This window comes from Fusarium graminearum, chromosome 3, assembly GCF_000240135.3.
Source record: "Fusarium graminearum PH-1 chromosome 3, whole genome shotgun sequence".
In the NCBI taxonomy this organism is placed as follows: domain Eukaryota; kingdom Fungi; phylum Ascomycota; class Sordariomycetes; order Hypocreales; family Nectriaceae; genus Fusarium; species Fusarium graminearum.
The window spans coordinates 2536751-2551087 of record NC_026476.1 but is presented as its reverse complement, the minus strand read 5'-3'; the positions used below and the strand labels follow the sequence as shown (position 1 = coordinate 2551087).

The window sequence follows — 14337 nt, the reverse complement described above, 5'->3', positions numbered from 1 at the left end:
CCACCATTTCGAGTGTTCTGGCCTCCTTGGGTTCAATTTTTTTTCTTTAGCTCTGACTTTCATGTAAGTGTTGACTAAATCCTGCTACGAACTATGTGGCACCCCCTCGAGTGGTTTGCCTTGTCGTTGCCTCGTTGTTCTGAACTGGTCGAGTCCAAATGTGCTAATCCAACTGGGTACACCATCATGTCTTTCATCCTTATCTTCCAAGTCCGCTGTATACTTGCTTTGGTTCAGTTTTGCGGGCATGTAAGTTATCGCTTGATCACGACTGTCGCCGTGTAAGTTATCTCTCCACCATGCATTTCATTGCCACGTCATGAGCAACCCATATCGTTGACCAACTTTTGGAATACAGATTATAATTCCAGGTAGATTATTCGGCCCTGGTGATAACAATAACATTGTCAATGCCCATGTCGAGATGATAACGACAGTGAGGCAGTAGCGGTTGATCCTAGTAAAACTGAACTGCTTCATCAGCTACCCTAGATGCAAAGCAAACTGCTGCGATTTTTACCAGCCTTTTTCAGACTCAGTATTCCCTGGCTATATATTGGAACACATGTTTAATTTTTCAGCGAAGTAGCTAAAGTACCTTGCCTTGGCCCTTATGTGCATTTGCTTAGCTTCCCTGTTCTCAGATGCTCGATCCATATGCCTGTTATTATGACCGTCTGCTTCAAGATCTATTCTTCATAGTTTAAAATTTATTCATGTAAATCCTCAAGACCAGATATGGCTCCAGTATCTTTGGCCTTTCTCTCTTTGAGCTATTACTCTATGCCATTAATCGTAACCACAAAAGCCTTAAGCTAGGTACACATATGCATTGCCCTCTCGCTCGATGTAATCCTTCTCGATAAGACTGGGTGTAGCGTTAGTCGTTGAACAAAGACATCAATACACTGTGTCACATACCTTTCGATCTCCTTCTTGATTGCTGACGTGTCAATGCTGCCTCTCTTTTTGGTCAAGTTGATCACTTCTGCCACCAGCTCTGAATGGCCCATGCTCTTTCGACTCTTCATTATTCGCACAATGGCAGCCTGAGTTTCGAATCGTCGGTCCTGTACGATCCTTTCATGCGTTGCCTTGTTCTCCTCCTTAGTCTCCTTGAGTTGGATCTGGTTGATCTTGACTCGGTACTTGGGATCTGTGAAAGTCTTGTTGAATGTAAAAGTGTCCGTGGGCTTGACATCACGGCCCTTGGGGTGTTTGGTCAGCACTCTCGCCTTACCACATGCAAGTGACTGAAGAGTGCGGTTAAGATCACCGCCTTGAAGACCGGTTCCTGTAGCGATCTGCTCATAGGCTAGGAAGCCGCCATCGGGTATGCTGTTGAACATCATAAGAACAACAGCCTGGTAAGCCGACACGAGGAGTTCCTTGGGAGCCTTGGCAAAACGGGCATTGACAGAACAATGAGCCAATGAATGCTTCCATGTCAACACACGGCCTGTGTGCTTATTCTTGTAATACTTATCAAACCTCTCAATCTGTGTAGCAACCTCATCAGGCAGATTGAGACGAACGTCGGGATATGTTGGCCAGGCAGCAGCCGAAAGGATCATGACTGACAAGTCCAGAGGAGCCTTTCGATCAGCACTACCTTGACACCATTGCTTATAAGACTCCATTTCATCCTTACCCAACTCTTGATCCTTAAACATTTGCTCCAAGTTTTGCGTAAAGTTGGCACCACACTCTCCTCTAAGCTTGGTAAGCATGTTCCGTTCAGCGTCCTGGCTTGCGCTTCGACCCATAAGCAATCTCCGGGCTAGATCTTTCTTGTAAAAGGCTTCAAACGCATCCTTGCCTTCGATAAATCTGAAAAGTTCGAGTGCTTGGTCAAGTTGTCTGTCAAGCTCGGCATCCTCATCGCCAGTGCTAGCCTGACCTTCTTTCTGTGCAGTTTCACGATCCTTTAAATCGGACAAGAGCTCCTTGGGTAGTGATTTCAGACCACCTCTCAAGAGCATATCGATGTACTTGGCAATCATCTCGCCGATCTTTGATGTTCCTGTTTCCCAACATGATGCAACCTTTCTATCGTTCATGAACTTGCCAAATGATTCTCTCATGGCCCAGAGAAAGTCCTCATCTTTGTTGAAAGCGTCTCGGATCATGAGGTCGAGCGAGCGTCGCAACTCCAACAAGCGCAGAACCATTTCATCGCCCTTTTCCTTATCGCCGACGATGGCTGCTCCTGCTGTTCTGATATACTCACCCCACGGAGCTTTCATTTTCTTCTGAATACCCGATAGTCGAAGCAAGTCGTACAAAGCCTTCATTGACTCGACTTCTCTATCGGCCAACAGCTTTCCTAGACTACCACCATTCAAGAGCTTCTCAGAATAATTGCCAATAAGTAGCGAATGGGCAGAATCCATAAGTTGCTTCTCCGTGGTGCTGTCGAGGTTGAACTGAATGCACCGATAGTCTTCTTTCTTTAAAAGCTTCTCGCAAACCAGGATATAGTCCTTGAGGCTGGAGGTACTCCAGGCCTCGCCAAATTCCTTGAAGTACCTTTGGGATTGCTCCAAGAAGAAAGGCTCGAAGTGTTTAACATAGACACCTAAAACGTATAACATCATGATAGAGTCTTTGAGTAATGTCGGCTCAGTTTGGTCGCCACCCCTTCGATCATTTTCGATCAATTCGCATATACCCGCAACAAGCTTTGCACCCACAGGGCTCTTGTATGAATGCGCCTGAGATGAAAATGCCATTTTTCGGAATTTACCAATTGCCATATCATTTATTGATGGGTAGTTTTCTCGCAGCAGATATGTCCGGTCAAGAAAGCTAAACGTGGATCGAATCAATATCTAAGCAGCAATTGATTAGCGTCTTGAAGTAGCACAGGCACACAAGACATAGGTACCGTTTGCTTATTCCAGGTCTTCCATTCTTCCAGAGTAATCTTCAACGTGTCGAGGTTCGAAGCCCGTCCGTTCTTCTGGATCTTTGGCAGGATAATACGCTGCAGATGTGCGTCGACTCTTTCATTAAGCATTTGGTAAACCTTGGCCGGATCCCCCTTCCGACAAACATCCTCAACACCTCTGTAAAGCCTTTCGAGAGGAACATCGGGCGTCCTCCCTGCAAAGATTGACTCCAAAGCACTGTCAAGCTCCTTCTCTGTTCGTTTGTAGTACTCTGCTACCTGGCTGTCTCGATTTGTCGGAGCTCGCAGGTTTTTGATCACCAATTTCTTGGCACCAGCATAAGGCTTGAAGGCAGAGGGCTGCTGCGTCAAGTCGATAGTCTCGGTCTCGGGCAGCTTGCCCCGCGCTTTGGCGGTAGCCATGTCGAAGCGCGGTCGCTTAGAAGTCGTGGCAAAGGGTGACGATGCTGATGATGACGAGTCTAAGCGTGGCCTGCGCCGGGAGGGAGAAGTCGATTCTGACGCCAAAGGTTGCATAGAGCGAATCCAAGCGATACGATCTTAAAAGTACGAAGCCTGAGACGAACAACCGCTGAAAGAGCTGCTATGGCCTCGGCTTCTCGGGCAATTCAGTGCGCGTTCGCCGAATTGAGTTTGAGACGGAAAAGTGTGCGAAACAGGCGTTATCGCAGTATTTCACTCGGGTCAGGGATTATTAAAATGCTTTGTTGAAGATGTATGAAGACGTTTCTCATAAGGATGAAGATGGCAAAGACAAGACGGGATGAGATACCTTAGTTCCAATGGAGCTGAGGTGGGTATGCCTTTAGTTTGCCTCAGGGTGTCAGAAAAATTGACCGCTGCAAGCATAAGAGACGAAATTAGTAGGCCACCTTATGCTTGTTGAATCGAGCGTCTTAGACTACTTATTTTTGTACCACAGGACTTTAGAGGCTAACTTTTCTACCACCTGCGTACTTCAGAGATAAGATAACAGAACCTGGAGCTAGTACAACCTATCTCCGACCTCAGAGGCGTCATCGGTTTGGAGACGACAAAAACAATAGAGCAACTCATGATATTTACGGAAATGATTGTTGGGACGAGTAACTCAAGTTTATGTACCGTAATGAAGCGCTGTCTATTATACTGTGATGAAATTGAATTGTATTATATCGTATGGGGCTGTATTAGCTACTATAGAGCTAATATTAGTGTCGTGATTGCGCCTGAAAAGCCGTCCACATTGGCTCGGATTAGTAGTGCAGTATTGTGGCGTCTTGACTGTGAGGTAAGGTTAGCTTAGTATGTTACATATATGTTTAGTTTTAAATAAATTGCTTGATTACCTGCTTTATCTTTCGTTTTTCCTGGTTATCCTATTGGAAATAGAGAATAGGCCAGTATTTTGTGGACTTTATAGACTTTGTTCTGATGTAGCACCTACCTTCATAGTGGTTGACTCAGCATCTAATTTCGGGACAGGTACCGACGTATCTCACCTTCCAGCCAGCCCGCAGTCGCGCTTTTCGGGCAAGTACTAAATAAAAACAGGGACTAAGCAAGGACTAGACGAAAATACTTCGGATCTCTTAGGCTATGTATTCACTAAAGTTGCTCTAATATTTTCGTCAGCCGCCTAAATCAGTCTCGGTTTTTATTTAACCCACCTGGTTGTATACCTCCCACCTACCTTACCTACCTACCTACCTCTGGATCAGTCTCTCGTCGAAATTTCATCTCTTTTACACACAGACTCCCACGAAGGCGCAAAGAAGAAAAAGAGGACCTGCGATAAGTCGATCGATCACACTTGTGGTCGCCCGTAATGGCCTCTCATAATGTCATGAATCTGGCGCGTTCGTAACATATACCAACCCAAAGTTACAAAAACTGACGGAATGCAGGTGATGTAAAATCAGCCGCAGTCAGAGATCGCGAAAAGGCTGTCGATGGTATGCACGTGTTTTTTTAAATCTCTATTTCCCTGTCAAGCTCACAATCACATAGAGTTGTCGCATCTTCTCAACCCGCGAAATCGATCTACAAACCTGTAAGCACAGAAGAACGCCCCTTTTCAGCACCCCCTTCCTAACAATTCACCAAGTTCGGACCTTGGCGATAAGAGTTATCACGAGATATTTGAAGCAATCTTCAGTTTTGTGCTTCGAGAGAAGCCAGTTCTCTCTGATAGGAAAAAGTCCCAGGCGACGTTGAATTCTACAGCAACTCGTTTATCGAAATGCGCCGAGGCTGTGCGCATGACTGTAGGACGCGGTAACTCAAAGATCGGGCGGAAGACACTACTGGCGATCGTGGATCACATCACTCAAGTTCTTCCTGGACCTAACGGGGATGATTTCGTGACTCCTTTGCTCCAGGACTACATCAAAGCTTTGACCGAGGTGCTTTCAAGGCCTGCACATGTGGAAATATTGGCCAGAAAGGGGGGCCAGCATTGGGAAACTTGCGTTGGCTTCTTCCTTGACGTTGCACAGTATCTTCTTCCTGATGAAGCAGATATCTCAACTTTGTCATTGGCTCGGGCATCGCCAGCCCTGACTCGATCATCACCAGCACCAGGATCAGGATACAGTCGATCTGGTGGACGATCAACACCTTCAACTCAAAGCCAAAGAAGAGCTGCACCTGGAGAGGGCGGTCTCCTCAAAGATGTTTTGGAAGGACTGCACTATATTGTTATAGGCGGCAACGCGCCCATACTCCGGCAATATAAGGACATCACTCTAGTAGTACTGAGAGTTTTGAGTCTGAAGCAGTTGAGTCTCGGCTCTTTGCAGACTTTGGCGTTTGCCATTATCAATACAGTCTTCACTACCACGAATGCCGACGACTTGGCGCATGCCAGCTCTGTTGTGCAAAGCATATTGCCGCTAATGAGCTACTGGTGGAGATGCGAGAAGGTTTCTCAAGACGAAGTCATCCGGGCGCTCAGGATTGAGATCTCTAGAAGCATTTTTTTAATGCACCTTCACATCGAGAATCTAGTCATCAACTCCTCGGATGAAAAGATTCGCTCAGACCTCGAGGAACTAACTGAGAATATCTGGTCGGAGTATTCAAGGCGTAGCGAGGCTTTCCGTTTACAAATGAGCGACATTACTTTTGCTTTGTCCTCTTTGCCGACATATGGGCTGCAGCTGAACATGTTCGGCCTGCGCGCTCACAACGTTTATGGAGAAGGCCATTGGGCTGTCATTCAAAACCTGGCGTTTCTGGAAGGCATCATGCTATTGCCTCAGTCTAGAACCCCGGCAGATGATGCAGAACAAAGTGAGCAGCGAAGAAAAAGGCGGCGAATCGAGCAAGATATGAGTCGCATCCGACTTAAGCTCAAGACTGTCGAAGTAGGAGTTCGGGGAACTGCTTTACAGTTGATTCCATTCCTCTTAGCTGACAACTCGCTGAGCCGCGACGAGCTCGTTGACTTGCTACCTGAGTTGGCGTTATTGGCAACTGACAAGAACCCTGTCACGGCTTCTTGGGCCCTCATAGCCTCTGCAAGGTAAGAAAACGACACCTCAACGGTCATGCCAGTATGCATCACTGACATTCCTCAGCTGTATAAGTAAACCCGAGGTCTGCCACGATCAAATAGATGTCTGGCGTCAGCTGTGGCACTTTGCTACACGTTCTGTTAGTCTGCCAGGAACAAGTCGAGCGGCCAGCGTGCTCCTGCATGCGATACTTGAGGCCGACGTTCTACCTTATCATACAATTTCTCAAGACATCAACAATATGGTCACGACTGCAGATGTAAACGGACCAAGTGTTCTATGCGACACCTCAATCAGCTTGATGTTTCATGTTCTTCAATTGCGAAACGCACGAGTCCCCAGCGCAAGTCAAAGTACATGTCACCACATCATCCGATGGGTGTTTCTTCGTTGGAATCCAAGTAAGTGGTAATTACCAGATAAAAGGGTTCATGTTGACAAGTTTACAGACGAATCTACATTTGCATCCTACCACTCTATGCATGCTCAACCGATTCAGCTGGTGAATTTGATTCGAGCCTGTTGTGGGACAACAGCCCTGGAATTGAACTCCCATCAAGCGGCACCCGGAGGTCCATTGACCGAGACATGGAGCTCATTCAAGCAGACTGAAAAGTTTACTCGATACGTTCTCCTTGCAAAAGATGAATTCCATGATGCCGATCCCATTGGCTGCTGCGACCTTTCAGAGCAGTCTGATCCGGCTTCATTGGTTGATGCCAATTCACGCTATGCTTCCCGGAAACTAACACTCGAGCTGTTCTACCCCAAGCTTAGTGAGCTATCTGATCTCTGCACATCCTGGAACAAGAAACCGAATGAAGGCGGTATACAAATCTCGTTTGATCGCTTCCAAAGTCTTCTATCGGCCTGCTTAGCTGGTACTCTGCTACTTCCCATATTTGGTGACCTGAACTCGACTCAGTCCTCTTCAGTTGATTCTACACTGAAGTATATCCTGGACAAAGCGCTGAATTCTGCTTTGACGTCAGTTGAGCCTACTGCCTTTGTTGATTCAGTCTTGCGAGTCGTTCGAGCTGTGATGCCAGACATGATAACGTCGAGTTTGAATCGAATACAGGCAAACAACCCAGATCTTTTTCATTTGTTCGGCAGGATATGGAAGTCTATTGGTCAGCAAAAGGATCAAACTGACCCTGACAACAACATCGACTTAATGGACATTGATGAGGATTTCGACTCCCAAAGCAGCAGAGCAAGCTCAGTGCATGCGCCAGTGGCAGCCCCTCGCTTCAATATTCAAATGAAGCTGGACATGCAGACTTTCTATATTGAGACAAAGGCCCGGCTTCGATTCCTGTCCATATTGGATAGCGATTTCGGACAGATTGGCCTTGTCCCCGATACATACGTGGATCATCTCATCAAAATGCCTGACGAAGACCTCTTGATGTGTCAAAGCCTGCTGCTTGAACTCTTTGGCTCCGATCTTGTTATTACGCCAGAGAACGCCTTGTCTATCATTGAAAGATTAGGGGATTGTATCAGTCTGTCTGAATATCAATGCGCTGAAGTTGCTTTAAGTACCTGTATCGGGGTGATCGATGGACTGCATTCAATCTGGCTAAACGACAAACAACATCTATCCGAAAGAGTTGGCGACCTTTACTATCACTTCATCAAGGTATGTTTAACTTCGAACATATTTTCGCCCGGCGTCCAGATGTCAATGGTCCAGCTCTTGTTTACTCTATTACGAACCAACACGGAATATGGCAAAGACCAGGGCCTTGATTCACCGCGAACTTGTCTTCTCTACATCCTGAAAAATGGACCCATGTCAGTGAAGTACACTATCTCGCAAAAAATTGCCGACATCTTTGACTTGTTTGTTCTCAAACTTCACGACGAAGTATTTGTGGATGTTCTGGATAGCTTGCCTACTGATCCCTTGGACACTACTGGCATCGCATTTCGTCTACTGGTACTGTCGAACCTTGCCTGCAGATGGTCGACTTTACTTCGGAGGTGTACTTATCATATCTTTGAAACGCCGGGGAAGATTCCAAGATCAACGGATTATGCGACTCGGTGTTTGGTGAATGTGTCGAGAACGCTGAATCTGGAGTCGCCGAAGGCTCTGTTCCGGTTATTCTCACGGCAGCTTCTATACACTTGGCTTGAATATGACCACATCGAAGATATTCCATTCTCTATATTTGGTTTCAAAACACTTGGAGATCTGCTCAAATCTGCACAGTCCGAAGCCATTGGGCTTACTGTGATGCGTGGACAGGATCAAACATTTGCAGAGGTTTGCCATCTTCTGGGCAGTTCTGAGAGCGATCTCGTCCGTGAAAACTTCACTACTGCTGTTGCTTACAGCATGATCTTTGGTGACTCGAATGGAGGCGATGACAAGGAGCGTGGCGAGGCACATGTCAAAAGGCTGCTTGGGCGCGCAGCTTATATGGAGCTGATTTACATTAATTTCGTCGATATCGCAGCACTGTTCTTCGACCTCATCGATCAGGAGAACTCCTTTGAAAGGGTCTTCGCCAGATTCAAGCTCGATTACGCTGGACAGATCCTGAGCGCTGTCAAGGCCATTTCTCACTCTCCTGCCGAGTTACCAGCTAACCAACAGCCAATGTTCAAGGCCAAGTACCTAATCAACGAACTTCACAGACTCTGTCAAAATACAGAGTTTCAATTTCATGATCTGTGGACGCCTCCCGTGGTCGTCTCCATAGCTCGCAAGCTTCTCAATACTGTTCATCCGGCTTTAGGGCCTCTGCATGCCTGTTCTGTCCTTCGAAAAGTACGGGTTCTGATCTCTCTTGGTGGCTCAGTTGCCTTGGAGTCCTACCCCCTGGAAATGCTTCTGAATGCTACCCGTACGTTCATCACCGACTCTGAATGTGCAGACGATGCGTTGGGAATCAGCCAATATCTTCTCGCCGAAGGAGCTAGACACCTTAGCAATGTTCCATCATTTCTTGCAGGCTATGCCTTGTCAACCTTGGCATCACTCCGAGTCTTCTTAGAGTCGAGCCAGTCTAGCACAACTCAGGAAAGCCAGTTCAAGGCTACAATGAGCAAAGCAGAAAAGTTTCACGTGTGGATCAGCAAATATCTTGAGGAGTATGAATCGCCCATGTTTAAGAATCTTGAGCAAAGGAGCGCTTTCAAGTCTATCACTCGATCTGCCGCTCGCATTCGATCTTCCGGGAATGCTGAACGAGGAACCGCAGAGAGCAAATTGTTGTTAGACATTTTAGCCGACCAGGCTGCAGATCATCAGCTACTAAACGAACCTTCACGGCAACTCGCTCTCGGTCTCCTTTGTGGCGATTTTAGTATACCCGAGACGATTAAGGACGACGTTATTGAGTCTGATGAGGATGCTCTGAAGTACTCAACAGCTGTGTGGAAGAGTTGCGATACTGAAAACCTTAGCGAAGAATATCTCTCATGGGCAGGCCGAGTCGTTGGACGGGCCTTCTCAGCATCCGGGGAGATCCCAACTGGTGTGCTACGCGAATCGAATCTTAGCCAATACCAGAAAATGGCACCAGGGTCGAATGGCTCAGAGACCGGAATACTTTACCTTCTGCAGGACCTCACCTCCAACCCTGATTCTATTACTGCGGGTTTGGCTGAAGCTGCCCTGAGATCCATCGTCTCGGATGCCAACAACCTAGATGATGAGCTACTGGCTGTTGCATGTCAAAAAAGTCTGACGGAGTCTCTCTTAGTCACGTCTCAATGGGGCACACATAGATCACCTCCATCAGACAAGGGCCTCATAACACCCACATCGTCGCCAAATCAGCTGGATGTCTGGTCTACAGACATCACGTCGAAAGACTGGCTTCTGAACCTGAGTGCACACCTCGCTCGGTACGTCCCAGAGTCCATTGTTCTCTCTGTTCTAGCTCCTATTCTCGCTAGAGTTGAACACTTTGCAGAAAGGGCTTTTCCTTTTGTTGTTCATCTTGCACTTTTCTTTACAAGAAATCAACAACATTCACCGAAGCGCCAACTATCTGTGGCAATTAAAAGCTGGCTCGAATGCACAGTTACAGAAGCCAAGGAAAACCAGAAGTTACTCATCAACATGCTATTATATCTTAGGACGCAGCAATATCCAAAGGAATCATCGATAGCTGACAGATCGCATTGGCTAGAAGTTGATTCTGCTTTGGTCGCTGCGGCAGCGTCACGCTGTGGCATGTACAAGACGTCTCTGCTGTTTGTAGAATACGTCCCTCCAGAAACCTCACGTTCTTCAAGAACATCTTCTGCAGCAACAAAGGAGGTGGATATGAGCGAAACTCTTCTCGCAATCTTTGAGAACATTGATGACCCAGATGCATACTATGGACTACCAGAAGAGCCCAGTCTGTCAAAGATTCTTGCTCGCGTGGAGTACGAGAACGATGGCCCCATGAGTCTTGCATTTCGAGGTGCTGAGTATGACAGTAATGTACATCTTGGAAACCCTATGGCCCAGTCAGATGGGCAGGCTTTGGTCAGGGCTTTCAGCACGCTTGGCTTGTCCGGACCTTCAAACTGGTTCCTCCAAACACAGGACAACATGGAAACATCCCCACCTGTCCTCGAGGATACTTTTAACACAGCCAGAAAGCTTGGAATTTGGAACCTGCCTGCACCTCCGAGTGACCATCATGCGGTTACAGTGTTTAAAGCGTATCAGAGTATTCATCAAGCGACAGATATTGCCAATGTGAGAGCTGCTGTGCATGATGGTTTTGGTCGCACAATGAGTAGCTTGGTAGTCCACAGCCTCAACGCAACGGCCCTAAGGAAGCGTCTAGGAGCTCTAGCTTCTTTAACAGAACTTGACGATGTTCTTGGCGTTTCTGACAGTTCGGAAATGAATCTCCTTATTGAAAAGTTCAAGAATCGAAGTGGCTGGATGAGAAGCGGGTTGTAAGTATCAGCGATTTGAAATGCAGCATGTCACTAATTATTTCTAGATACGAGAGTGTTGGCCAGATCTTGTCTTGTCGTAGCACAACAATGAGTATGGTTAGCCAACAAGAAACCTTGCGAACAAATATCAAACTTTCCGCAGCTACGGCAAGGCAAATGGAGGTTGAGTCAATGATCACCGCTTCTCAGATATACCGATACCATCAAGCGACGCAGGAGAGCCTCAAGATCTCCACTATACTCACCAAGCTCATACCATCGTGCACAGCACTGGACCTGCATGTGGATGCAGCTGTTACCATTGAGGCAGCTAACTCTGCCTGGGACTATGGACAGATGAGTACATCCATCCGTATGCTTCAGGATATCGACAAAGATTCTGTGCTTGAGAAGCAAACTCTCCCGGTCAGTCGATCTGATTTGCTTTCGAAGATTGGTTACCAAGTGTCCGTTGCACGCCTCGAGAAACCACATGATATCCAAAAGAACTATCTAGAGCCTGCGTTGAAGGAGCTCAAAGGCAAGGGTCAAGGCCGGCAAGCTGGCTCTGTATTTCACCAGTTTGCTATGTTCTGCGATCAGCAGTTGCAAGATCCCGATGGATTGGAGGACTTGGCAAGACTCCAGAGCCTGAAGAAAGCGAAGAGTGATGAAGTATCGGAACTGAAAACCCTTATTAGTGGCACCAGGGACACTCAACTCAAGACCAGGTACTCGCATGTTCTGAACAAAGAGAAGCAGTGGCTCAATCTTGATGAGCAGGAGTTGCGACGAGTTGAACAGACGCGCAGTGAGTTTGTTCGCCTGAGTCTCGAGAACTATCTTTTATCTCTCATTGCGTCTGATGAGCACAACAACGATGCTCTCCGGTTCACAGCTCTTTGGCTAGAACGATCTGAAGAGGAAAGTACAAACCAGGCAGTCATGCGACATCTATCAGAAGTCCCAACCAGAAAGTTCGCTGGCCTCACCAACCAGTTGACATCACGACTCCAAGACAACAACACCACATTTCAGAAACTGCTATTAGAGCTAGTCTACAAAATTTGCGTGGACCATCCCTATCACGGCATGTATCAAATATGGTCTGGAACAAAGGCAAAGGCACAGCAAAAAGATGATGTCGCTGTCTTGCGCGTCAGGGCAACAGATCGTGTTGCCAAAAGTCTAGCTGAGACGCAATCCGTGGCCAACATTTGGCTCTCGATCGACAAGACAAGCAAATACTATCATGCTCTCGCAATGGATCGAAATCCAAACAAGTACAAGTCAGGTGTAAAGATCCCGCTCAGAGATTCCACACCTGGCCACAATCTTGTCAACTGTCTAGCAAAATATCGTATCCCCTCTCCCACTATGCACATCGAACTTTCAGCAACAAAAGATTACTCCAAGGTGCCCATCATATCCAAGCTAGAGCCCACCATGACCATCGCTTCGGGTGTCAGCGCGCCCAAAATCATCACAGCTGTTGGAAGTGATGGAGTCCGCTATAAGCAGCTTGTCAAAGGAGGGCACGACGATTTACGACAAGACGCCATCATGGAACAAGTCTTTTCGGCTGTGTCATCCCTGCTCAAGCTTCACAGGATAACTCAGCAGCGAAATCTCAGTATCAGAACTTACAAGGTTCTTCCGCTCACAGCATCTTCCGGATTGATTGAGTTTGTGCCCAATACAATTCCACTTCACGAATTCTTGATGCCTGCTCATGAAAGATACTACCCAAAAGACCTAAAGGGCTCCCAATGTCGTAAGGAGATCTTTGGGGTCCAGGGCAGAGCGGTGGCGACGCGCATTAGTACCTACCGTAGGATGACTGAGAAGTTCCATCCTGTCATGAGATACTTCTTTATGGAGAATTTCATGGACCCAGATGAATGGTTTCTCAAGAGGCTGGCATACACAAGAAGCACCGCAGCGATATCGATGTTGGGACACGTCCTCGGTCTAGGCGATCGACATGGACACAATATCCTCTTGGACCACAAGACCGGAGAGGTGGTTCACATTGATCTGGGTGTGGCGTTTGAAGCAGGCCGGATTTTACCGGTGCCTGAAATGGTACCATTCCGGTTGACCAGAGACATTGTGGATGGGATGGGAATCACCAAAACGGAGGGAGTGTTTCGCCGATGCTGCGAGTTCACTTTGGACGCTCTCAGAGAAGAGCAGTATTCCATCATGACAATTTTGGACGTGTTACGTTTCGATCCTCTGTATACATGGTCTATCTCGCCGCTCAGACTGGCCAAGCTTCAAAAGGCAAGACACAACGATGACAGTCCAATGGACGACGAACAAAGCGAAGCCGAGACGAAAAAGGGCAAAAAGGCTGCAGGGCATGTCAATGAGCCCTCTGAAGCAGATCGTGCTTTAGAGGTCGTGAGAAAGAAACTTTCCAAGACGTTGAGTGTAACTGCAACAGTCAACGATTTGATAAATCAAGCGACTGATGAGCGCAACCTGGCAGTTTTGTATTCTGGATGGGCAGCATACGCATGATGGGAGGCAGCCTTATTGCCTTATTGAAAAGTCTATTTAATTACCTATTATTGGACTTCTGCTATTGTACCTCGTACTTCCTTCTTAGTTGTGAATGCTACCATAAGCCTTAGGGTATAAAAATAAGTAGTCTAAGAAACATGGTCTAAGTAGCATAAGCTGAACTACTGATTTCGTCTCTTATTTGGTGGTTGCTAAAAACTTAAAAGACAAATACAATCTTTTATTTGGTGGTTGATTTCGTCTCTTCTGCTTCAAGCGGCCAATTATTCTGATACCCTGAGGCGTGCTTCCTGGGACCACTAGCTTGGTCCAAGCTGCAGCTTTCGCGGGTCCCATAGATCCTGCCTATTGCCTGCAAACCTACAGGTACCTAGATAGGTGGTCACCTCAGCTGGTAGGTAGTGGCAGAAAGCCACTCACCGCCTAAAACAATGATGCAGCAAACCAATCAAATAGCTTGATGAGCTCTCTAACTGGGGAAGTCAACAAGGCTGGAGTGAA

The 14337-nt window shown here is 47.0% G+C and overlaps 2 protein-coding genes across 2 annotated transcripts; one reads left to right on the top strand and one right to left on the bottom strand.

Annotated features, from left to right (window-relative positions):
- Positions 1 to 810: 810 nt before the first annotated feature.
- On the bottom strand, positions 811 to 3313 carry FGSG_05520 (uncharacterized protein; the record flags this gene model as incomplete). The annotated part of the gene is made up of 3 exons (XM_011325765.1): positions 811 to 868; positions 922 to 2831; positions 2888 to 3313. 3 exons carry the CDS (start codon positions 3311 to 3313, stop codon positions 811 to 813), a joined length of 2394 nt encoding a protein of 797 aa, XP_011324067.1.
- Positions 3314 to 4718: 1405 nt separating this feature from the next.
- Positions 4719 to 13833, top strand: FGSG_05519 (uncharacterized protein; the record flags this gene model as incomplete). The annotated part of the gene is made up of 10 exons (XM_011325764.1): positions 4719 to 4749; positions 4798 to 4845; positions 4886 to 4943; positions 4998 to 6416; positions 6666 to 6809; positions 6858 to 6910; positions 6945 to 8053; positions 8093 to 10272; positions 10387 to 11325; positions 11373 to 13833. The coding sequence occupies 10 exons, from the start codon at positions 4719 to 4721 to the stop codon at positions 13831 to 13833; spliced, it is 8442 nt and encodes a 2813-aa protein (XP_011324066.1).
- Between the last annotated feature and the right edge of the window lie 504 nt (positions 13834 to 14337).